A 25,624-nucleotide genomic window follows, 5' to 3' on the forward strand; every position below is an offset into this window, starting at 1 on the left:
TTTCTCAATTTGATTAACAGTCATAGCTGTGCTCATGACTGAGGCCAGACTGGATGTGAGCAGGTGGAAGAGCACAGTTTTGACAGTGGATCCAGCAGAATCTACCCTTACTTCACCTTTCCCTATGTAGATACTTTGATTTCAAGTTGCTGTTAGTGAGCATTATGCTGTTAGTGAGTTTATGAAAAGAAAGGACAGTAGGGTTTGAGAAATCATTGTGCCCTACCCTCTTCTTTCCCTGCACAGATAGAACTGCAGTCATAGAACCATAGAATCATTAAGGTTGGAAAAGATTACTAAGATCATCTAGTCCAACACTTCAACCCATCCCCACTGTGTCCACTAACTGTGTCCATCCATGCTGTGTCTCTGTGTTTCTTGAAAACTTCCAGGAACAGTGACTCCAACCACCACCCTGGGCAGCCTATTCCAGCACCCAACCAGTGAGGACATTTTTCCTAATATCCAACTTGGAAGGTCCATTCTGATGAGTCTCATGAGGGCAGAGGTCTTATAGAAGGAAGTACCTATGCCCATGATCCACCTGTCCTTGTCAGAACAACCTGACCCAACCTGTGCTAGGTGTGGATCCTGGTGCTTCAAACCGAGGCACTGTCATTTTGTGGACATTTGGCAATGTTAGTTCTGCTTTGCATTGTCTGTGGATAAGTAAACAACTAAGCCAGAGAGGTGAGTGCACACAAATTGAATGAAACTGAAGTTAACCAACTCTGAATGTTTGACTTCTGAGCTCTTAAAGTCTAATTCTCCATCAGTAAAATGGAGCTAGCACTAGTATTGTAAAGGTATTGTAAGTCTTCTTTAGAATACAGATAATCCTTATGAGGTTAATTATACAGATAGGAAAATTTATGAACTGTTTGGAAACAGCCTTACCCTTCTGTAAGGCTTAGGTTGAGTACAGATAACAAACACTGCTCAGTGCAGCTTTAGTGTAGTCAGAGCTTGTAAAGACCACCCTTTTTTTTTATTATTTTTTTCTTTTTTTTCCCCTTCTTTCTTTCTTTTTTTTTTTTTCTCTTTTTTTTTTTTTTTTTCTTCCTGAAAGACATCTAACACATCCCAGTCCATTTTCCCCCCAAGCCAGTAAGATCTTTCCTTCGCAGGGACATGGGCCGTACCTACTGTCGGTGCATGCAGTCAGTGTACATGAGAACACACAGAGACTTTCTCCTGCCGGGTACCAGAGCAGAGACGACTCTCGTTGGCTGCATCTGCTGTCCATCACACCGCCGGGCGTGCGGGGCCGCGCAGCCCCCCCCAGTCCGAAGGAGCAGATGTGCTCGGTGTGGAGGCACCGGCTCTTCTCCATGGAAAGAAACGCCGCACTTAGGTTGTTCGTTCTGTTCTCATGTCTGGACTTCTCAGCAGCTGTGGAACAGACGCTTGCCACAGAGGATGGCGGGTGAGTGATGGAGCGCTTGCTGACTGACCCTTGGTGAAGTTGAATGTGTATGTTGAGTGTGGTCCTTTAGTGGTGTGTGTCGTGTGGAAGATTTGGCTGTGGTTTAGAATATCATGGCATGGTTTCAGTTTTCCTCTCAGAGAACAGCTGGGGTGAATGTAGAAATTAGTAGAAATTTTGAAGCCTATGCTGTGTAAAAAAGCAACTTTAAAACAATTTTATGTGTAACACTAAAAATGGTTTAAAAATGAATGTTTTCTGAGCATTTGTCTTACATTAAATTCTTGCTCTTGACTCTCTTTCTCTGACTTTCCCTGTCTGTTTTTTACTTTATTATTTTTTTTAATTAATTAATTTTTATTTAAGAGATATAAATAGAATAGCAGCAAGGGTGTGAAAACTACTCCATGAAATGTGCGTGCTAAAGAATTCTACTTGTGCAGAAGCGTGAATTCGGCATTGCTAAAAAGTCTTAGGTTAAGAAATTGGAAGGAATTTGGATTCATCACTGTTTATTGTGCCATTTTTTAATTTAATGAAATAGTAATAGGAAGCTCAAATTAAGGGAAAGAGAACTTTCTAATGCCAAGCATTGTAAACGTGTAAAGAGCCTTAACTATATTAGTTGAATCATGTCCCCAAGTCACTAATAAAAAACATCAAATATGCTGATGAAGATCACAGCTGGCAATAAAATCTGCACTTAGGCAAGGAGGACATGTGGTGATTTGCTTAAGCTTGTATTAAGAGAGCTGGTAGTCAGTTACCAGTAAGTGCTACAATATTGTTTTCATTTAGATAGCTTACTTCTTGTTCTCCTCTGCCAGTTTTCAGATTTGTCAGTGTCTTCTTAGAATAACTGCACTTCTTTGCTATCAGATCAAAATTTGAGAGAAGGGAGTGAAACACTGCATGAACTTTATTCTAATAAAAATTAAGAAATGTAGTTGTGCTTCTCTTGCTGTTGAATTGAATGGGAATTCAACTTTTGCACTCAGTGGAGGTGAGATCATACCTATAATTTGCCAGACTTTCTATGAGCTCAGTTTTGTTATTTATATTCAAAACTATAATTTTTTGTAGGTCCTAACCCTATTAAAGTACAGATCAAACAATAGTCAGTGCAAAATAAAATAATTATGTAAATCTGTCTCCCTATGTTCCATCACAGATGGAGCTTCCAAAATGTGACACTAAATATTTAAAATCTGTAAAGAGATAGAGGCTTTGTAGATGTTTTTTTTATGATATAACTTCAGCAGATGTATTCTAAATTTAATTACAGTTTTTGTTAGATACATTTTTTAGGAGGAACTAGATTTTATTTTGAATGTGACTCACAATTATAATTTAATAACTTTGGAGATATTACATATGAACAGCGTCGCTGGGACTACAGTCAGGTTGTTGCTGCCAGCAGCTCAGTAAGCATTCCTCTCTTTTGGTCATCATATTTCATATTTAGTGAGTGTGAAGGTTCACATTATTTTTCAAATAAATACTTCATAAATTATTGACACCAGTTCTACCGTCAGTGAGGTAGACTGCAGCTGGACGATACGAGTGAGTGATAGTTGGAGTAAATACTGCAGCAGTGTATTTTGGCACCTGATGTGGTTTGTGAGAGCAGTAATATGAAAAGTAAAAGACAACTATCTGTATTGCTTTACCTGAAACATTTTAAGCTGATGGCATGTAAAGTATGGCCTCCACACTTGATCATTTTTGCATCCCAGGTTTGTTTATTTTGCTTGCTTCAGTGGACAAAAGGCTGTCTTCAAGGGTGGAGTCTACATGAATATTTTAGATACAAAGTTAGACTTTGTTATCTAATGTAGATGGATAATGTTGTCTGATAAGAGGGAATTTACACTTCTTTATTCTTATAATCTTATCTAATTGGGTTTTACATAGTGATTAGTCATCCCAGTGCTTTGTATTAGGGCTAAGCCAATTTCATATGGGCTCCTGACACACAAACAATGGTAAGTTCAACATACAGTGTATTGCCTGCTTGCGTCTGGGCTAGTTATTTCTGAATTGGTGAAGAAATATGTTAGTCTTCAAAGCATACACTGTGTGTGCTCCTGAATCTGAAGTTACTGTAGGACAAATGGCTGAAAAAGAATTACGTTTTTGTAAGTCATGTGTATGGTTTTGTTTGCTAAAATGATTTGCTCTTACTGATTCACAGCCCCTCTACTGACAGTTTTGCAGGCAGTGGAGAAGAAAGCTCTAGGGCTAACTGGAGATAGTTTCCTTTTTCCCCTTACTGTAGTTAATGTTTTGTGTATACAAGCAAATATGTGCTCTTATTTCACTGTTAACTTTTCCCATTATTTCCTACAATGCTCTCATTTTATGAGGACAAAAGCAACTGGCTGCCAGAAATTACCTGTCAATTGCTCTTGGCTGAAAGGGCCTATGATTTGACACTGGGATGGTTATTGAAGGCCACCTGTTTCTGTCACAGATGACATGCTTCCATGAAACCTCAGGGTTATAAATGTCAAAAGCAGTTGATGGACCTGATAAAACTGTCAGATTTTTTCTACTCAGAGAAAGGGAGGCGATCCTTACCATATACTACTCTCTGTGCCATAGAAGTTGGGCTGTAGTGAAACAAAGCAAACCCTTTAGTGGGGTTTCACACAGCACACAAGAGGTAAGAGGCAGCTGGCGTTGCTGGTGAGCAGGGTAAGAAAAAGTAGTACCCAGGTGGAGGCATTCTGCTCCTGTGCCTCTGCCTGCATCCCAAGTGTGTAAGAAGACTGCCATGTGGCTGAGAGCATTTGTCATACTGTGGTACTTAGCGGTGATTCCTGGGACACGCTCTATGCTACATTCCTCATGAAAGCATGAATATTTCATCAGCTGTGCACATTCATCTATATTTGAATATCTTTGTGCTGAAAAAAGCAATTTGGCCTTCAGGAGCAGCATTGCTGTGCATTGCTGTGGTATATTGCATGTGAAGTGGAGGAGTCAGACTGCATTGTCACAGACTTCAGCCTGAGCCTCATAGGCTGTGTGGAGGGCATTTGTACCTGTGTTCAAGGTATAACCCTGCGGAGTTTTTTGTCATGAATGTGGTGCCTCATACGTTCATTCATTCTCTGCTCTCCTGAGGGCTTCATGTTGCTTATCAAATACTATTCTTTAAGGTGAACCACTTGGTATGGCCTTGGTATTAGCATTATCCCAGATGAGAGATAAGTAATGACTTTCTTATCAACAGTCATAATACCATAACCAGCCCTTTCTCTTTTCAGATCAACATAAAAACCTCTCAAGTCCAGTGATGAAATTAAGTGAATTATGCAATTTCACCTGTCTCCTCACATCCTAGTTTTAGTCTGCTTGCTTTAGCATGGCAATTTCCAAATGGAATAATGGGCCTTGAGCTTTTAACTAAGCATATGCAAGGAAGTTAAGTGTATAACTAACGTAATTAAGTGCATATAGATATAACTAAATATTACTAGAGTTAGTATCTAAATAATTCACATCAATTTCTTTTTGGTGTGCCTCGTTTTTATAGCTTTTGTTATGAAAAAATGTCCAGATGAGCTGCTGTCTTCTCTGTCCCAAAGGCACAGTCTGTCCTGAAAAACTGCGGGAGGAAATTACCTTTGGGCCAAAATGACATAGCCTATGCTCCTGTCAGTAAAGAAGCCTAGAGAGAGCTTTGTATGGTCAAGAGAACAAAATGAAGTCTGTTTTGATCATATCTTGAGACAGCCAGTTTTTGTTCCTTGCACTGGACTCTTGGAGATGCTGAAGTCTGCTGTGTGATCAAACAATGTCTTTCTGGTATAGGTTGGGCCAGAATTAGCCTTGGGTTAAGGGCAGTTGATGTATATGCCCAGTGCCTGTATCTCAGTGGGATCCTATTGAAGTTACAGTAAACAAATTTGCTTTGGAATTACGCTCTGGATTGCTTAGGTTTGATAGACATGGCAAAACAACTCTGCTTCTGCTCCTTTCTTATGAAGCAATGGTTCAAAAAAACTATCCTAGTACTAACACCTGGCTTAGAAACGTGGCGAGAGTGGGACCCATGCTGAAAGTGCACCATCTCTTTGAAGTCTGTGGGATTTAACAGCTCTTGACTGGAGAAGGAGCTGGGCTCACTTTGTCTAATTAAAACTGCCAAACTGATTTTGAACAGTGTTATCTATATTGAATTTTTTATAACATAAGATCTTTTTGGCTTGTTCAGCTCAGATTAGAGTCACAGTATTGTGCTGCAGATCATAGCTGTCTTTTTGTACTGTGTCACATTTTCTCTGGAGACTGTCTTCTGTTTTATTGCCTATTTTATTGCTGAAGGGACTGAGTGTCCTGTATGGTCAGGAGCAGAGTTGCTCATCAGTCCTGGTGTTTGGTTACAAAGTGACAAGCTGGGATATGAACTCCCTTCGCTTTTCTCTGTTTTGCCTTCTGGGTTAGAGGAGTTTGCAGGGGTGCACAACAGATCTATCCTTGGCAGCATAGAGTATGCCTATGAAAATATGCTTTTGCTAGGGAGGCACTGATCAGAAGAAGCCCTTCCAAACCATGAGTGTAAACAAGATGTTATGTGTGAGATGATAGAAAAATAGAATCATTAAGGCTGGAATAGACTTCTAAGATTATTCAGTCCAGTCCAGCCATCAACCCGCCTCCAACGTGCTCATGTCCCATGTCCCTCAGTGCCACATCTGCCCCTCTTCTTTTGAACACTTCCAGGGATGCTGACTCCACCATTTTGCTGGGCAGCCTATTCCAATACCTCATCACTCTGAGAAGAAATTTTTTCCTAATGTTCAGCTTGGACCTACCCTGGTGCAACTTGAGGCCATTCCTTCTTGTCCTATCACTGTTACCTGGGAGAAGAGGCCACTCCCCACCTTGCTATGCCCTCCTCTCAGGGAGTTGTAGAGGGCATTAAGGCCTCCCCTGAGCATCCTTTTCTCCAGACTGAACAAACCCAGTTCCCTCAGCTGCTCCCCCAGAACATGTGCTCCAGACCCCTCACCAGCTTCACTGCCCTTCTCTGGACACAGAACCTCGATGACTTTCTTGTAGTGAGGGTCCCAAAACTGAACACAGTACTCGAGGTGCAGCCTCAGCAGAGCTGAGCTCAGGGGGACAATCCTCTCCCTGCTCCTGCTGGCTGCACTATTTCTGATACAAGCCAGGATGCCATTGGTCTTCTTGGCCACCTGGGCACTCTGCTGGCTTGTGGAATTACATGGGTTTTGAGTGAACCAGGTGCAGAAGGATCGAATTCCCTTGCTGCCAGAGCTGCTTAGATGTGATAGAAATGGATTTCAAGGCTGCTCTGCTCCTTCTATATGAGGTTATGATGCTGTGTCTCACACCATTCTGCCACTAAGGTAAAGGCATTTAAGTTGGTATCACTCTTGCTCATTGTTCTTACATTGTTCTGGTCTTTGCATGCATCTTTTCAAGTATTTTGTATTGTGAATGTTACATTGAATGAAACATAGCAGCAGGAGCTCTTCCTAGTGAATGTGTTGGAGACTTATATGCTGTAAAGTAAATATTTTTCTCTTCTCTTCTAGTTCACGTGTAGTTTCAGATGAAGATTCTCTGCAAAGAACTGGTAAGGCTTTCAGTGGGCTAAATGCCTGGATATTGGCTCTGACAGTGCAGCTGTAAAAAATCTTCATTCCCAGGAGTGGCTCCTTCTGGTATTGCTGACTGTTTTGTCAAATATTCTGTTAAAACATATCCATCTTTAACAGATACCCTTTAAGGGATTTGCCTGGTTAAAACAATCATGTACTAATTGACTCTGAAATATAGTGAGAATATAGAACAAAGAAGTCTTCATTTATTTATTTTTCTTTCTTTCTTTCTTTCTTTTTTTTAAACCAGATGAAAACAGAGCTAAGGGTTTGAAGGTTGAAGGGTGAAGATGTGAGAAAGTCCATGAAGCGAGTTCACTCCTACAAATCTTCACTGTCCTGACAGTGAAGATAGACAGACCATCTGTTTGTCACAGCTTCCCGTCTCTGTCCCCTGCAGGGAAAGAAATTCCTACACAGGCTCTTGCCTTGTAATTCAACACACACTTTTTGAAAATAGCTTGGTGCATAAAGAAAAAGTAAGGTTTTATTAAGTGTGAGATGTATACACATGTATACATGGATAGGCTAACTCCTGTCATTTTTGGCCACTGGAGTTCTTCCCAGCTAGGATGGCAAGCTAGTCACTGAAAAGGAGACTTTATTTTATGAGCAAGGTAAACTAAAACATAAGTTGGATGTTGAAGGTGATATTTGCATCGAGACACATATTTTCCAAAACAAAATAAGAGATATTGTTCAAGGCTACTTGTGCCAGAACATGCAAGATTAAGGTGGTACAATGAGTGGATACGTTCTGTGTGGGCTCATAACACGCTTTTATCTGCAGATCGACGATATGGTGGTGTGAAGCCAAAATTCAATGTAAATCAAGTGGCAATTGCACAGGTAATGCTTGCAGGAACTATATCAGAAAAGCTTTGTCTTTTTTTTCAGTAACATGCTGAGATCTTTTAACTTCTATTATTGAATTAAATAATCTATTATTTACAAGAAATAGCCAACAAAATTCTGAGTCATTGTGGTATGCTGTTGATTCCCAACATGCATTTCAGTGTCTCTGCTTTTCTAAGTAGTGAGGTAAGGCTTCATTGCTGGTGCTGTCACTGGGCTCAGGCACAGGATTGTTCTAGAAGAACCAAATTGTACTCTTCTTCTGTACAATTGCATTTGACTGCAGTGCCCAGTATTTTGCTTGGTACAAAAAAAAAATATCTGAAGCAAAACTGATTGTTTAAATTCTGTCAGTTTTTTCTGAGTCCACTCTGTTGGTCTTGTCAAAAATGAAGAGGAAAAGGCTCCCCTATCAAAAACCATGCAGGTGATGCATTCTAACGTAAATATCTGGTTTATAAAATTTATTTTATTGGTAATTCTGAGAACACAGCCTTATTACTTATCCAAATAACATTCATAGTCAGTGTTTCTTGCTGATCTTACCTTGCTTTCTGCTTGTTGCTGTGAGTACTTACTGATTTTAATTCCTAAAGCAGCCTTGTGCCATATGTGAGGTCAAGTATCAAAAGGGTCTTTCAGGGTCTGAGCTGGGAGATGTGATTTGCTAATCTTAACAGCAAAAAACCCATCTCTCTTTAAGCCAAGACAAAGCTTTGGTGCTTAACTGTGTCCCTTCTGGATCCTGGTATGGTGCTGTTTGTGACTGAAACTTAGAAAGAATACCTGCTTTGTTTTTGTTCAATTTTTGCTCAATGCAATACAGCCATGCAGACGTTACATGCATTATTATTTAGATAGGATGCATGCATAATTGAAAAGGAGCTAAAACCTGGAAATTTTAAAGTATGAAAATGACAAATTTTGAAATCCTTTCTGAACCCTAACTTACTGTCTCACTTTATATAATCTCACGGTCAAATTGTCTTTCTTTGACTCAGAGGGGATAAGATTTTTTTTCTGACGTCCTTTGAGAACATGATGGAAGCTGCAGTTTCCAGCGTTTAATGTTATGAACTACTGATTCTGTAAAAGCAGAGATCCACACTGAGCCATGCTGGGCCCAGTTGTCTAAGGTCAATTTAAAATTGATTTTTTTTTTTTCACCTTTAGACCTGCCTAAAGTGTTTTTGATATGATAGGCTGTATGCTTTGCCACAGCTGAGTCCCAGAGAGCTTTTGGCAGGGGTGAGCACCTTGTGATTCTAGCATTGCTTCATCTTTTTGTATTGGGCAGCTCTGATTGTGCTGGGCTGAGATGGGATAAAAAAATGTCAGTAATAATACTTCTGTAGAGTGACTAGAAAAACAACTTTAGCTTGTGTTAGCTTGCCAGTTGTGTTGGAGCTAAAGGTCTGTATGGTACACTGCCCAGTGTGGGGAGGGGTGAGACAGGTACTTCTGTGCATCCCTACCTCAGTACTGCTGCAGCTAAGACCTAGCTCTAGCAGTGCTTTCCAAGTGGTCACCTTATTGTAGGATGGAGAACATCTCTTGCACTACCCTTCTTTTAATACTATCTTCTGTATGGTCCTTCAGGTTGTCAGCTACAACTTGAGCAGAAAGGAGCAGCTGGAAAGAGCATCCTGGAGGCCATTCACCCCCAGCCACTACAGCCCCCTCAATGTCACAGTTAATGGCATCCCTTGCATTCTCTTCTGGGCCAAGAGGATCATGATTAAATTTGAAAACCACACACAGCTGGATTTGACAGAGAAGACATTTGGTGTCCATGCAACAGTGGATGTTGGAGATTCAAACTGCAGTGAAGACAATGCAATGTAAGATGTCAGTGAAACTAGTACCAGATAACAAGTCTAGTAAGTAAATATTGAAGAAACAAACTTTGTAATATGTAGTATGGAGCCCCAGTACATCAAAGGCACATTGCAGCCGGCAAGGCAGTGTGAATTAGATGCTTTCAGATAAATGTTTCATAGAGTATATAGACATATATGTCTGTCTTCATCTTCAGTAATGTCAGTCCCTGTGGCCAGCCAGTTTCACGTTTGTACTTGTGAGATTGGAGTTATTGATCTCTTCAGTCTCCAGCTATTTTGAATAGCTGTTTGGGGAAGTGAATAATGGGCCCTATGCCCATATCAGGATTTAGAGGCTGGCTGTATGTGACTTTGGGTGGTGGATTACTAGGATATGTGCCATTATTGTTTACAATGTAAAGATGCAGTTATGTATTTAGAGAGAGACTTAAGTAGCCCCATGTCCCAGAATGTGATTTATGAATTGCTGATTCTTAAAGGTAAAATAACTACAGGTTTGCATACTATTCTGGCATGAATTACTTTAGTATGAACAGTTCATTGCCTTGTTCCTACCAGATAACCTAACTGGATCCCAAATCCTCCCATTCCATAGCCGTACTAGAAAGGTATGCATTTTTTTAATATCCTAGAGATGTTTCCACAGCCTTTTTTTGTTGGAGAGGTGTTCCACCCTCTGAGCATCCTTGTGGCCTCTTCTGGACCCATTTCAACAGATCCATGTCTTCTTTGTGCTAGGAGCCCCAGGGCTGAACACAGTGCTCAAGGTAGGATCTCTTGAAAGTGATGTAGAGAGGGACAATCAGCTCCCTCAACCTGCTAGCGACACCTCTTTTTTTAGTGCAGCCCAGAATACAGTTGATGTTTTTTGCTGCAAGTGCACAATGCTCGTTCACTTTTTCATTCATCAATACTCCTAAGTACTGCAGGGAGTACTCCCAAGTGGCTCCTAAGCCAGTCATCTCCTGACCTGTATTCATAATTGAGATTGTCCCGACCCAGGTGCAGAACTTTGCACTTATCCTTCTTGAATTCCAGGAGGTTCACATAGGCGTCCAGGACCCTCATGCCTGTCCAGGTCCCTCTTGATAGCATCCTGTCCCTTCAGTGAGTTGACTGCATTGGAATGGACTCCCAGGGCAGTGGTCATAACACTGAGCTGCTGGAGTTTAAGAAGTGTCTGGACAATGCTTTCAGTCATACAGTCTCATTTTTGAGTAGACCTCTGTGGTGCCAGGAGTTGGACTTGTTGATCTTTATGGATCCCTTTCAACTGGGGATATCCTATGATGCTACAGTTGGTGTCATCCGCACACTTGCTGGGAGTGCACTCAGCCTCACTGTCTGTGTTACCAACAAAGATGTTTAATAGTACCAAACTCAGTATGGACCTCTGAGGATCACCCTTTATCACTACCTGGACATGGAGCCACTGACTTCAACTCCTTGAGTGCAACCAGCTAGCCAATTCCATTGAGTGGCCCATCTGTCAACTCCATGTTGCTTTCATTTAGAAACAAGGATGTCATGTGGGACAATGTCAAATGCTTTGTAGGTAGATTATGTCAATTGTTCTTCCCTTATTCACCAATGCTGTAAAAGGTCACAATTTGCCCTTAGTGGACCCATGTTGGTTGCCACCAACCACCTCTTTGTTTGCCATGTACCTTAATGTAGTTTCTAGGAGGATCTGCTCCATGGTCTTGCCAGGCACAGAGGGGAGACTGACTGGCCTGTAGTTCCTGGGTCTTCCTTTTTTCTGTTTTTAAAAATTAGGGCTACGTTTTCCAGTCACTGGGAATTTCACCAGACTATCATGACTTCTCAGATATGATGGATAGTGGCTTAACAACTTAGTGGATCATCTGGCTGAGTGCTCACATGATGAATTGCCCTGTTTTTCTCACCCCAGAGAAGTCCCTTAAACTTCTCTCGTCTGACGCCTTCTTTGCTAAGACAATCCTGTGCTGTGGCTTTGGATTAGCTTCATACAAGCTTTATGCTGTCTGATCAATGCGAAGTAGCTGGAGCCAGGACCTGGCTACAAATGCATATGCATTTGCTGTGTAAATTTATTGTAATAAACTAGCCAGTAGTTGGTTGGTTTGGTTTTTATGTACCAATTCCTGGATCAAGCAACTAAATTTCATGTCATATTTGCCAGTGTCTAATCTTTTGTGATGTTTCTATCCTTGGACTATGATATGACTTTGTAATAAAACAAGGGAAGATCTAGGTATGGGGGAGAGGGCAACCCACTTGTGGCCCTGGGTGGCTAGTAATGTGGCTCCAAGTGATCAGAACCTTTTAATGTTATTACATTTATAGTGGTAATTTTCATGAGTCAGTTGTGCGTAGCTCAAGCATGGATTGTGTGGGTAACAATGGAGTGCTACAGAAGGGTGGGTTCAGTGCAGCTGGCTCTGCCTCTTGTGCCCAGCACACATAATCAAATTTTAAGCCACGTTTCAGTTGTGCAGCTTGGTGAATACAATGCAGTGATTGCTGATAATGTATAGACCTACCTACATATGTATGTCCCTGTGAAGACTTGCACTTTTTGTTATTGAGCTGGCATGTAAGTTTACTCATTTAATTATTCAACTGGCTTGTATCATCTTGTACAATAATTTAATACGTGTACACTGGGGAAGAAGTATCCAGAATACTCATTCGATGCTGACAAGTTCTATAATTTTCAGCATCTGAAGAAGCTCACAAAAAGTATAAAATAGTTTGCGGTATGTTTCTGATTAGTTTTGTACATGCTAGGGCCTTTCACTTCAATTGCCTGTGCTGACTGCACAGCAGTTTTGTAGAGCTACCTCACAGCCAGTGTATTTATACTGCTGTAATGATGCATATGTGTAAAATTTGAACTTTCATACTATCTGCTTTTATTATACTCTAGTATCTAAAAAGATGAGGATTACATGCCTGTTTACATGTAGCTCTTTTTAATGACACGTATAAGTTACACCTGACCTATACATGTATTACAAATCAGCCTTTTTGACTTGAAAAGGTGAGCATAGATCAAATGCACCTAACTATCAACTGAGGATGAAACAGCAGGATTTAAATATCTTGTGTTCTTTGTGGAAAGTCGAGGCAGTATTCAAATTGACGTATGAACTATAGGATTTCAATGGAGGAGGTTTAATAATTGTAAGGTTTTTTTCTACAGATTTTAAAGGTATACTGAGTAAAAGACTGTCTGTAACTGTGCTTAATTTTCTATGCTGTTTTTTCTCTTAAGACTTTTGAAATTTTCATTTAGCCTGACATTACTCGCTTTTTGACTTAGGCTTTCTCTGAAGTTTGGTGATATTGGAAATCTAAAGGGGCTTGTTATTAGGTAAGTAATATGATAAAGAATAATATTACGCAATCGTATGGTAGTATCCGTTGGTATACAATTATTTGTGCGATTTTTTCAGGGGAGAGATGATAAAAATGATGTAAGAGAGTTGCTGATATGGTGAGCTAGTGGCAGGTGTTCCTGTCCTTGGCAGGGGGCACAGAACTAGATTATCTTCAATTATCTTCTTTCCAACCCAAACGTTTTTAAGATTCTGTGATATAATCAAGACATTTGCATTTAACAGAGCTGTCATTTTCAACTGTATTATTTGCCTATTGTATTTTCTTACAGCATTTTTTCTTCTATGTTGAATTCTCTACACATGAGAAAAGTTCATGTCATCTCATTTGAGTAGTCTCAGATATTTCCTAGACTCTACTAATTCGCTAAATTTTTGTTCGTGAATTTTGTTGAAAAAACTGATAGTGTAGGCTGCACAGGCATCAGACTGTGACCTACTTCATGTTTGCTTGTTGGTGACCAAAGAAAAAAGCATTTCCTGGTAAATAATTTTGTATGTGATGGTATTTTACCAAGACTCCATGCATAAATTGAGTGTATACTGGATCATATTGATTTAGCCTTTTTTCTTACACATCTGTGCACTCTTTCTGATTTACTGTGTCATGACTAAAGTTAAAATAGGTGAGCATCTTAGAGTATGTAATGAACCTGTAGTGTTCTCTGTGAAGCCCGAGGAACTGTAAGAAACAACAATACATAGCAAAAAATGAGCTTTACTGTAGGTAACAAAAGAAAAGTTTACCTTTTCCATTACAACAATTTAGTACACTTGGAATGAGAAACACATTTCACATATGAGATGTTCTCATTAATGTCAATAAAATTTATACTGTTTTCTTGTGAATTGCATTACGTCTCAAAGTGATCACTGGAGTCCTCAGGAAATGCCTTATGGGCATATGAGCGTATGTATCAGCAGACCAAGGTTTGACAGACTTCCTCTATTGTTGATGGAAGTGCAATACCAATGTTGGATACAGATTTCAGTTTTTCTGGAAAATCTCCTGCCTTTCTCCTCACTGTGGGGAAGAGCAACAAAATCTTTCAGCTACAGTACTGAAGAACCACAAATTATTTTCCAGACTCAAGAGAGTGAGAGCTTGCAGTAATATAAATGGAGGAAATTGATAATATTGGTTGGTCTTCTAAGATTATCTGACATGAACTTAATAGTTCCAACTCTTAGACTTACTATTTTATTCTTCTTTTTTCCATAAAATATTTTCAGATTGTTACTAACAACCAACTATTACCAGCTGTCTGTTCAGAATTGGTTCAGCTTACAGAGACTGCAGCTTCTTTACAACCACTCTGTACAAGCAACGTTTAATGCAACAAGAATATATGCACCAGCAAGTTACTCCTTCCACTGTGAACATGTGAGCAGCTTGCAGAGATATGATGCCCTCCTGATACCGAGCTCTGCAAATGATGTTTCAAAGCTCTGGGAAGTTACTTTCATTGATTTCCAGGTAATGTTGTTGAATTAGGCCAAATGGATTCTATAAGTAGACTGATGGGAAATGCTGTACTTAAGTTCCAAGAAAGTATTATGATCTCCTGTGTACAATTTGTCTAACCTCCATAGAATTTTAAACAAATTAAATAAAAATGGAGGTTTAAATTACTGTAGTCATTCTCCTGTCATAGGAGACGTAGGGCTATGTAGCTTTTGTGTAGTGTCTTGCTTAGTTTTCCTCTTAATGAGATAAGTAAAATTAACTGTCAGTATTAGATGTCTCTGAGCTGGACTCTTAAAACCAGTCATCAAGGTGGGGATTCATCTAACTCAATTTGTGAAGACAAGAAATGTTAACATTGTGCTCTGGTTACAGTCACCCCAGTCTGCCTCTAAAGCCATTGGATAATTCTTCTGACTCATCCTGAATCCTTATTTTAGGATGAGATTAATCATCAGCTGAGAGTGCCTATATTTCTGAATTAGGCAATAGTTGATCCTAAAATGTCTCGGCTTGGATATTTTGCTTTTAGATACCTAAGTTTTAGGGGATGGGTCCCAGCTAAATTGCCCAATAGCCGTGATTGCACTGAGTACTTCTACTCTGCCTCACCATCAGTGCTTTTTTTTTTAGCAAGGGTAAAGCAGAACAAGTATTAAGAAGTAAATGCAGTGACATGGGACTTCTCTGCCCTTTTAGTCCCCATTTGGTAAATGTCCATGGACCCGTTTTAGTGAAGCAGCCAACTCTGTGAATGCCGATGTGATAAACTTCACATTAGAACTGAAGCCACAAGTAAAACTTGTCCTGGCCATAGGTGAATGCACCTTCCTGTAGTTGGACTGATTCGTTACCACGTATCACATGCTTGAATCTGGCGATAATCTTCTAATACTAGGGTAGGCAATTATGCATGTTTTGTGCATTGAAATTTGTGCAGTTTAAAACAGTCTGGAAATTCTTAACAAATGATACTGGAAATGCACTGCACCAGAAAGGTACCACACTTAAATTAAATGTGACCCAAGTATTGAGAATGATCATGGAAGGTTTTGTTTAAAATATGAACTGCAAATGCTTTGGGCAACAGTGTGATGCAGATTAGAATAACTTTTGGTTTCCAGAAGACTGACCTGGATAAGCTCACTATGAACTCCAAATAGCACTGCAAGATATAATTTTGTTATATGATGAAACTAAATCAAAAATTTTTAGTGGCACCAGAGCAAATTCAAAAAATTGTTTGCAAAGATTTTACTTAATATAAGTCCTTTTGTTCTCTTTGTAGATTCAAGGTTTTAACATTCAAGAAGGACATTTTGCCTATGCAAAAGATTGTGCATCCTTTTTCTCTCCAGCAATTCTTATGGGGTTGGTTATGTCGCTGATTCTGCTGCTGGTTCTCGCCTATACTCTTCATATGTTGATCCACCTGAAATCTCTTGACAGGCATCATGAATGCAAAGCTTCTCCTGCTTATTTTGCACAAATGAAAGACAGTGACATGGGGGATGAGAAAGAGCCACTGAGAAGTAGTGGAAATGAATCCTATGAACTTAGAAGCCAGCAGTTTTGTAAAATCTATATTTAGCAGCATGTTATCTGTCTCAGTGAAACAGTGAAAGTGGTATTTTTTTCTACTGGCCTTGTTCTATGTAATTTGTGCAAATTTTTCACCAACCAGTGAAAGGAAAAATAGATAATAGACTGTTTATCCAATTTATCCTGTTACTTACTGATAGCCATCTCAAAGTTTCCTTTGAAAACAGGACAAGAGAAAAAGATTCCAGTGTGAGTAACAGATGTAATGCGATAGGAGTTTATTCCTGTAGTACAAAACCAAAATGCATACCTTTGCAGCCAGCTTACTAATTTCTGAAGAGAAGAATCACTAATAGAATTTTTTTGAAGTTAAATAAAGAGACAATAAATAAAATTAAAAAAATCTATTGGCTCATTCTTACAGAAAATGAGAGTCTTCTTGATTTTGTAATTGCTTTGACTATTCTTCTATGTATCCTAACAAAATAGCATCTGTTTATTTTACAGTGTCTGTTTTCATTATATTTAATTCAGGCATTCCAAATTACATCCTTCCCCTTTGTTGCATGAACTCCTTCTTCAGAGCCACTTAAGCTATGTATTACACACTACACTGAAGAAACAGTGATAGTTGTGGTACAGAGGCATCTTGATACTTTTCTATAAGCTGGAGGCTTACCATAAAGATCTGCTGGCAGAGGAGCAAACATCTGGTCAAAGGCTTACTCTTAACTTCCCAGCTCAACTTTATGCCAAAAGAAGGATTATGAGCATTATGCCCTATAATTCTAGATTTTGATTCTTCTCTATCAAATCCCTTTAGTTTTCCAATATTTTACCTAAATGGAGAATGCCTAATGCTAAAATGGAAGATACATGCAAGCATAGTGGAATTGGAAGTTCCCCAGCAGCAAAAAGAATTTCCAAAATGTTAGGAAATCTGCAAAAGCAGATTTAATAATCAAATGCTTTTATTTTAAATAACAGAGCTAGCTAGTTGTTTATGGACTTTTTAATCTATCCTGCAATGCTCTTTAAGCATCCTGAGAGATGTCCAAAGAGCTCTTACTTACTAGCACAGATGACACACAGACCAGACATGAAGTATGAAGTAGTTAGTTGATTTAGGGAAGCACTTCAGAGGAAAATAAATGTCATCTTTGAACTGTAGCCAGATGTAGGAGATAAGCTTCTGAGGACTTGGCAGGGCTGCCTGTGGCCAATCTCTGCCAAACATAAAAGTGTTTCATAAAAGATACAAGCAAAAACAGGAATATCTGGGAATCCGAATGAGATTTGGAGCAGCAAATAAAAAGTCCATGGCATTCTACATGAGGTGGTGTAACACTCATTGGCATGGTTCCTTCTTCCTTAAACACCACAGTGACAGACACAGGTTGATGGCAAAGTTAGGAGCTCAGCATGTCAGTGCTGAATAGGTGATGTTCCCCAGAGGTGGGAAAACTGACACTCATCAGTGGCAGCCTGACCTTCAAAATTACCTCCTTCCCTAGCTGTTCTCCTGTCCACATGATGCCCACGTGTCAGCACAGAATGTTGGTCCAGAATTAAAGGTGGGGATGTGTGTGCACTTCCTGCTGTGAGGCACTTGGGCAAGGTGGATGATTTTGTACCCACTACGTGCAAGGCAAACTTCATGGAAGGAAGAGAATGCAGAGAATAAAAAACAGCAAAAGAAGGCAAAAAACATCTCTCCTGTTCTCAACTTTTTCAAAATGATGTCAGAGTTGCAGTTACACTTAGTGTGTCAGGGGTGATGGAGTACAATTGGTACAATCTCCTCTCTGCTGGGACTTTTCACCTAGCAGTGAACTTGCTCAGGATCATCACATTTCAACTTGTGTGCTAGCAATGGTCAGAAAGGGTGATAAATACACCAGTTGAGTTAGATGGACAAGAAGTATGATGCTCAGGAATGAGGAAACACATATTTGTAAAGATTTAATGATGTTTTACCGAAGAAGCAGAACGAGAATCAAAAAGCATCAGTGTAAAAGCAAGCACCATGATTGAAAAAGACAAAGCCTGGATTTCTGCATTCCTGACAGGCAGTTTTCTGTGAGGCAGATAAGCAAACCTTATCAAGTGCACATTTTAAAACAACAGAGGCATTCCATCACTCTGCTTCTGACGTAAGAAAATTCAGGTTAACGTTGCCTGCTACAAAAACAAGCTACATTCACGCTAATAGAGTCTTGAACAAAAGATAACCTCTTTTACACAGTCCACACGCTGCATAATTTTGCTACTGGGAAGGTGCAGCTGCGTATCAGAAACTTTTTTCTCAGAAGGATTGGTATGGCATTGTAACAGGCTGCCCAGGGAGGTGGTGGAATCACTGTCCCTGAAGGTGTTCAAGAAAGTTTTGGCACCGAGGGATGTGGTTTGTGGGTCCAGTGGGGATGGGTTAGTTGTTGGACTGGATGATCATAGTGGTCTTTTCCAACCTTGATGATTCTATGATTCTGTGATTTCATGGGCTCTGCAGTTCTCACTGAGCACTGTGATAATAACAAACTGAAGCAGTGCATACATTTTTTTACCATATATTTCAGTAGTTTAAATTTAAATTATTCCCCCACACGTTGGTATAAGCCAACTTCACACCTGCAGAAAACTAAAATGGCTGGAAGTGGAGTTCTTTGACATGCAGTGGTGGGTTGTTGGCTTAGCATTGATTATGAGTGCAGGAAGCTGAGGTCACTGTGAAGACGGAGAAAAAACATGGCCCACAGGCAAGTAGAACTGAATTCCTGCAAACCTAAAGAAAGCTTTCCATCTTTACTTGAAGTTTTATAAAATGGTGGCATTTTCCTCCTAGTTCTTGATGTGTTAATTCTCACTGCAGTAGCACCGTGAGGCCTTTTGCTTCCTTTGTATCAAAAGGGCTTGTGTCATTACTTTGGCATAGCTGTGAAGAGCTTTGCTGTTACGTTGATAAGAGATTGAAGAAGACAGCAAATGTCAGCAACTCCTTCCATGTCTTGGTACACCTCCTGTTAATTACTCCTGTTAGTTGCAGGAAATGTGTACTCACTAAAATAATAATAAAAATGCTGAAGTGAGAAGAAATCACAACTTAGTATTCACTTGGTGCTGGACAGATAGGACAAATCCTCTTCTACAGATGGCTGCTCTGAGTTACCCAACACTTGTTGGTGCTCCACGTCCCATGTTACTGACATTGGTGTCACAGGTAACAGCAAACTGGTTTTGGGTTCTGTCTGTAACTTCTATTGTTCAGCCAACCCATTATGTCTGCTCACCACTGCTTGAATGCTTCCCATTATTTCCTCCATTTCTATTAGACACTGAGAAAGAGCATGCAGCTGATGTCTGACTGGTTCACACCTTGGTTTGTTTGTTGTAACACTGCTGGCCGTGTTTGATGTTACAGAACAAAAATCCAGGCCACTTTCAGAGATGCCCAACCTTTATTAACATTTATGTGAACCGTACTCACTATAGCAAATCTTTCATTATAATTCAGTCTGCCCAGCTGAAGGAGCATGTCAAGAGCTGTGACTTCCATGTTGCCCAGGGGATTGGGATGCCATGGTGTATGGCCTCCTGTGCTTGAAGCACCGTCTCTTCCTGTTCTGGACCATGCTGCTCCGCATCCTCCTGTCTGTGCAAACCTGGAGAGCCATTAAATACAAGTAAGTCCTCACCACAGAGGAGCTTTGAAATTAAAATTATCACAGATCTGCATAGAGGAAACTGAACAAAGAAACCTACCAAAAGTGTCTTAAGCAACAGTATACGCTGCATATGATTTCCAATAAATACCACTTTTGTATATGTAGTGTTTGCATAGGCCATAGCTGGTGTACTTACAGGTGTTTCTGAAGAGGAAAGCAGCAGCAGAAGAACAGCTATGCAGTAATTGGCTTTTCCAGAAAGATGGCTGTCAGCACCGATGAAAACTCTGCTCAAAACTCTGTTCTTCATGACAGTTTTTTGTTGCTTCCATGGCAACTTAGAACAAAAGCTAAGAAATGGTGCTTTTGTGGTAGAACTTCAGATAGAGGCTTAACCTCAGAGGAACAGCCTGTTAAATTAAGCCACTCATGAGATAAGAAACAGAAGAAAGTGCTAAACCTTTTATGTGCACCTTTACACTTTTTTTTTACCTCCCAGCTGATAACTTGTCTGTTGTAAGAAAATGTAGTTGTTTTTTTCTCCTGAGTCAGTGATGTACATTTGCTAGAGATATGTGTTGTTTTTGATGCCTCACAAAGAGATTCAACCTTCCTGAATGTTTTTCATTTTTTTCCCTTTTTTTGACAACTGATAATTTCATCTATCACGTCCTGTGCCAACTAAAGATCTGAACTGTATTTGCAAGTAACTTCTGAGCCTGTTTGTAGGTGAGAGATGCTGCTTGAGAACATAAGAGAATATTGACTTAGGATGGAAATTTGCACTGATTTCTGCCTACGTCACTTTTCTGTATTCATTCATCTACTCTATAACCCTCTGTTTAAACGTGACAACACTTTCCTCATCTTAGTGCCATAACTGGATGAGACAGCTTCTGAACTAACTTGACAGTGCCCAGCCAGAGCCATGTGTGTTGCTCCATTCAGTCCAACAATCTCAATGTACATAGCAGACAGCTTCCTTCAGTTTGTTCTCAGCAAGCACCCTGGGGGCCATGAGCCTGCTGCTGCTTCAGGCCTGGAGAAGGCTTACTGTTTTCTTACTACAGCTGGTCTTCCCAATGGAGAGGGTCCAGAAAAGGGCCCAGCTCCTCCACTGCAGGATGAATGCCACCAGAAGTGCTTATATTTAATAAAGTGTCTTAAGGAGCGCTACTATTCATTCCCAGCCTTGTCAGGCAGGGGCAGCTGGTGGACTGCACTGCAGCAGCACAGGGCTGCTGAGTTTGTATCAGACTCTGCTGACCTACAGGTGCCTGCTGAGCAGAGTGGGGTGGCCTCAAGTTGCATCAACAGAAATTCAGGGAGAAATTAGGAAAAATTTCTTCTTAGGAAGAGCAGTGAGGCACTGGAATGGGCTGCCCAGGGAAGTGGTAGAATCTGTCTCCCTGGAGGTGTTCAAGAAACATGTAGATGTGGCACTGAGGGATGTGGTTTAGTGGCATGACAGGGATAGGTCGACAGCTGGATTAGAGGTCTGTTCCAACTTCAATGTTTCTGTGATTCTATGATTCTATTTCTGGTTCTGAAGAGTGGCTCCCCACAGCCTGAAGTTCACCAGGGTCTTATCATTGAAGCTGCAGCATTTTTCCTTATCAACAGTGAGCAGATTTTTCACTTCTAGTGGTGGATTTCCATCACAAAGTATTAACCAAGGCTTCTTAAGGAGTGGGAAAGCATTATTCACTGTACAAAGTCCTAGAACTAAACACAGTGAGCAGTGGGCAGTGCCCAAATTCCTGCTGGCAAGGTGATGTGTGTGAAACACAGATGGTCATCACATTGTACTTTATGCAGCAATATCAATCTAATAGCACAACCACTTTTCAGAGAATAGAAACAGACAAAAATGACAAATTTTTGGGCCCGAGGGAGAACTGACAGAAAGCAGGAATGGGTAAAGATGGTGGAGAATTTGAAAACACAGTATTTGAAAGCACAGTGCAGAAGTTTTGCAGCCCAGACACAGGTTGCTTTGCGGGTGTCTAAAATGTTTAGTGTTGCCCTGGTGTGTCAATGGAAAATCCTTCCCAGTCAGCTCCCTTCTGTCCTTTATATCAGTAGAAATCCTCAAATCTATTTCCAAGGAAGCAAAGCCTCAATGCTAATGTTCCTCTGACTCAAATGTGCTTCCATTCCATTTGGCTTGAAACAGCTTGGCTGCTTACACTCCAAGAGAAGTAATTTTAAATCCAGCTGTTCAGCTCATGGATCCTGTTAGTCAGCATGGCTGCTGCCTGTAGGGAATGTTTAGGAGTTGAAATGGTTTATATAAACACTAACACTAAAACTGATGCTCTGCCAGCCCATGGTGGGACCTCTGTTCTCAGAATATGCAATGCAGCTTCTTAATTTTTGCAAAAACTCCACAGTGAAAGTTAAAAAGACGTAAGTACACATATGATCTTACTTCGGCACTGGGGAGATTAGTAGGTCATCACCACAGAGAATGTGGTGATAGTGCAGACCCTTTCAATGGCACTAGGAAAACTTCAGATCTCCGGAAAATCTGCTGGAGTGTATTACGTAGTACTCTTACAGCACGGAAGTAGCTGGAAGATCATATTGAAGCAGTGTCTACATGCATATTTGTCTGGATGTGTTCTAGCCAGCTGCTAGAAGGATGTTTTTAGGCAATGTTATAATACTTATTTATTTTCTTTAGTTCTGCAAAGGAGTAAACGCAACCGCTGGCAGTGGGGCTATCTAATACCGATGGAATTATGTCTGCCTTTGCAGCCCGGTGCGTTTTGTTCATCTGGAGCATGGCCGCCCCCTGGTGGGCAAACGTGGACACCGCAACCCCACGCGCAGGAGGGCTTCAGCGCATGTAAAAAAAATTAAGTAGAATAAATCCAGCAGTATTTACCTTTTTTCCCTTTCCTGGATAACTCTACCACATTCTCTGACCACCAGCAGCTTGTCAGAACATACATGTCATTTCAGCTGATGTCTTGCACACACAGAAATGTCAGTTAGCACTAAGAAATTTAGCATTTCTGCAGCAGATGATGCCAAGCCAGAGAGTACTGCTATGCTGCTTGTTTCAGTGATACCACCATAACCTCACTTCATGTGCTTCTGGGCTTGGAGCTGGGTTCTCACTCATGTTTCCTCTCTACTTCCAAACAAAACCATGACAGCAATTATTAATGAATGTTTCGTGGTCCAGTAAAGGGATCTAAGCCCTGAATTGTGTCTCATTGCTTCCAGGACACACTACCAAGAGGGAACTCGGAATTATGAAGAAAAGTTGGGGTAACATTTCTGAGCTGGGTTATGGAGGATGAGCAGGAGAGGGGAGGCTGGTCTGAGACACAGAGGGCCATGAAGGGCCCTGACTGCTCTTGCTCAGCCATGCTGTTTTCTGAAGAGTTTATGTTCTTCCTAGCCTAAGCCCTAAAGCAAAGAACATAATCAGTTCCCTGTTCTTATTAAATGCACAGAAACATTAGGACTAATCAATACCTAATCCATATTAGCCCCTTCTAATTTCCCTAAAAGTCTCACAGTGCAGGGGAACTTCATTGCTTGAGATAAATATTACAGATTTAGAATTTTTCTTCAGGTCATACATTTTATAAGACATCCTTGAAATTCCAATAACTTACATAAAAATTCATGAAACGTCCCAGGGTTGCTTGGCAAGTCCTAGCTGTAGGATCTTTTTTATATGAACAATTATATAAAAGTTTAAAGTTAAGTCTAGTGGATGAAGATAAAATAAATTATGTTGCCATTGACACTTCAGACCTGGAAAAGTGGCTTCAATTTCTTATAAGTCTGTGAACAAAATAGCTTTTTTAAGGTCAATTAGTTGGCAAATATGATTTAACTAAAAGACTTCACTGTAGGGGAAGAAAAAATCAGTTGAAAAAATCAGTTCCAAAATTCAAGACTGTAAAGTGACAGAGTGTTTTTCTGACACTGGTTTATCTAAACTTTATCTAGACTTATTTTCCTCCAACACTCCACTTCAGGCAGGTATGGCCTATTATGGTGTTTTCATAGTCCTCCAGATGGAAAAGCCCACTTTGGTGCTCTCAGTCTGTGTAAAGGATTGAGTCATTTTTTGTGCTAGTGCCATATTTATATAGTGCACTGCTTACACAGCAAGATTTTGGTAGCAGAAGGCTGAGAGTAGGCCTCTGTGAGTAGAGCCCAGCAGTGCCTCCTGTCAGAGCAGAACAGCTCCAGCTGCTCTAAGAGGGACTCGCAACTGCCAGAGCTGAGCTGTGAGTGATGCTGGGTGTGCTCAGAGAGAGCAGAGCAGTGAGAACAGCTGGGAGAGAAGGGGGTGAGCAGCGGGAGAGAAGCAGTCCTACAAGCACCCAGGTTACAGAATCATGGAATCATATAGTTGGAAAAGACCTCTAAGGTCACCCAGTCCAACCATCAGCCCACCTCCACTATGCCGTGAGGGATTTCAACGATAGCGATGCCCACTAATCACATCCCTCAGTGCCACATCTACACATTTCTTGAACATCCCCAGGAACTCTACCACCTCCCTGGACAGCCTGTTCCAATACCTTACCACTCTTTCTGAGAAGAAATTTTTTCCTAATACTGAACCTGAACATCCACTGGTGCAACTTGAGGCCATTCCCTGCCATCCTATCACTGTTACCTAGGAAAAGAGGCCAATCCCCACCTCACCACAACCTTCTTTCAGGCAGCTGTAGAGGGTGATAAGGTCTCCCCTGAGCTTCTCCTTCAGACTGAAGAAACCCAATTCCCTCAGCTGCTCCCCTAAAACTTGTGCTCTAGACTCTTCACCAGTTTCACTACCCTTCTCTAGCCATGCTCCGGGGCCTCCATGTCTTTTCTGTAGTGAGGGGCCCAAAACTGAACGCAGTACTTGAGGTGCGATCAAGTACCATTACGTCCCTGCTCCTGCTGGCTGCGCTGTGATACAAGGCAGAGTATCATTGGCCTTCTTGGCCACCTGGACACACTGCTGGCTCTGTTCAGCTTCCACATCTGTGCCTTGGCTTTCCTGATCCCAACTCTGCACATCTGGATTGCATCCCCGTATTCTCCCCAGGCCATGTGTACCTGCTTCCACTGCCTTTGCATTTCCTTCTTATCCCTCAGGCTAACTAACAGGCTAACTGCCCCATTCCTAATGGCACGTGGGCAGCTTTGGGGCTGCAGCCAGCTGTGGAATGGGTCAAGGCTTGGGGTTTCCTCATGCATTTGGCAGTGCTATCTGGTCTCGGGGTGGTTCTGGTTTGCAGAAGCCATCAGGCTGGAAGTGCTGCTTCTTCTACAACCTCGCTTCTTGGCCAGGTTAAGTTGCAGCTGGGCTTATATCTGTCTAATTTTCTCAATGCAGAAGTACCCTACAGCCTGTGGAGAGGCCCATGATTAGGCAGGCTGTCCCCTTCTGTGGGCGGTACTCAGTGTGGGTGGTACTTGGGCTAAGGTGGGTGGTAGTTAGAGGGGGTGGTTCTGGGTGGTACTTGATGGGTCACTGGTTCACGGGGCGATCTTGTGTCAAAGTATATAGGTAGTTGTTGCGCAGCATTAAATGGGCACTTGAACTACACCCTATGGCGGGTGTCTCTCATGTCCCTCTGCCGGGTAGGGGTGAAGACGAGAGGGGCCTATAACGTATTGTTAGCTGGGCTGGAATTGCATGGAGGCTAGCAACAATTGGTGACCCCAACGTGATGAGGTGTGTGCACAGGGATGAGGGGATAGCAGCTCACGTTATGGCTTCTGTGCAGCAAGTGGTCAGTATGCTGAAGGTGCTGGGAAAGCAGGCAGGGGTTTCGCTATCGTTGAAAT

The 25,624-nt window shown here is 41.1% G+C and overlaps 1 protein-coding gene across 1 annotated transcript; it reads left to right on the forward strand.

The window, feature by feature from the left end:
• Positions 1–844: 844 nt before the first annotated feature.
• LOC100550368 (V-type proton ATPase subunit S1-like protein) lies at positions 845–16,528 on the forward strand. Its single transcript, XM_010726085.3, has 7 exons — positions 845–1,426; positions 6,997–7,037; positions 7,853–7,911; positions 9,517–9,758; positions 13,066–13,116; positions 14,375–14,618; positions 15,895–16,528. The coding sequence occupies exons 1-7, from the start codon at positions 1,299–1,301 to the stop codon at positions 16,195–16,197; spliced, it is 1,068 nt and encodes a 355-aa protein (XP_010724387.1). The 5' UTR covers positions 845–1,298; the 3' UTR covers positions 16,198–16,528.
• Positions 16,529–25,624: the final 9,096 nt, after the last annotated feature.

This window comes from Meleagris gallopavo, chromosome Z, assembly GCF_905368555.1.
Source record: "Meleagris gallopavo chromosome Z, MGAL_WU_HG_1.1, whole genome shotgun sequence".
Taxonomy (NCBI): Eukaryota; Metazoa; Chordata; class Aves; order Galliformes; family Phasianidae; genus Meleagris; species Meleagris gallopavo.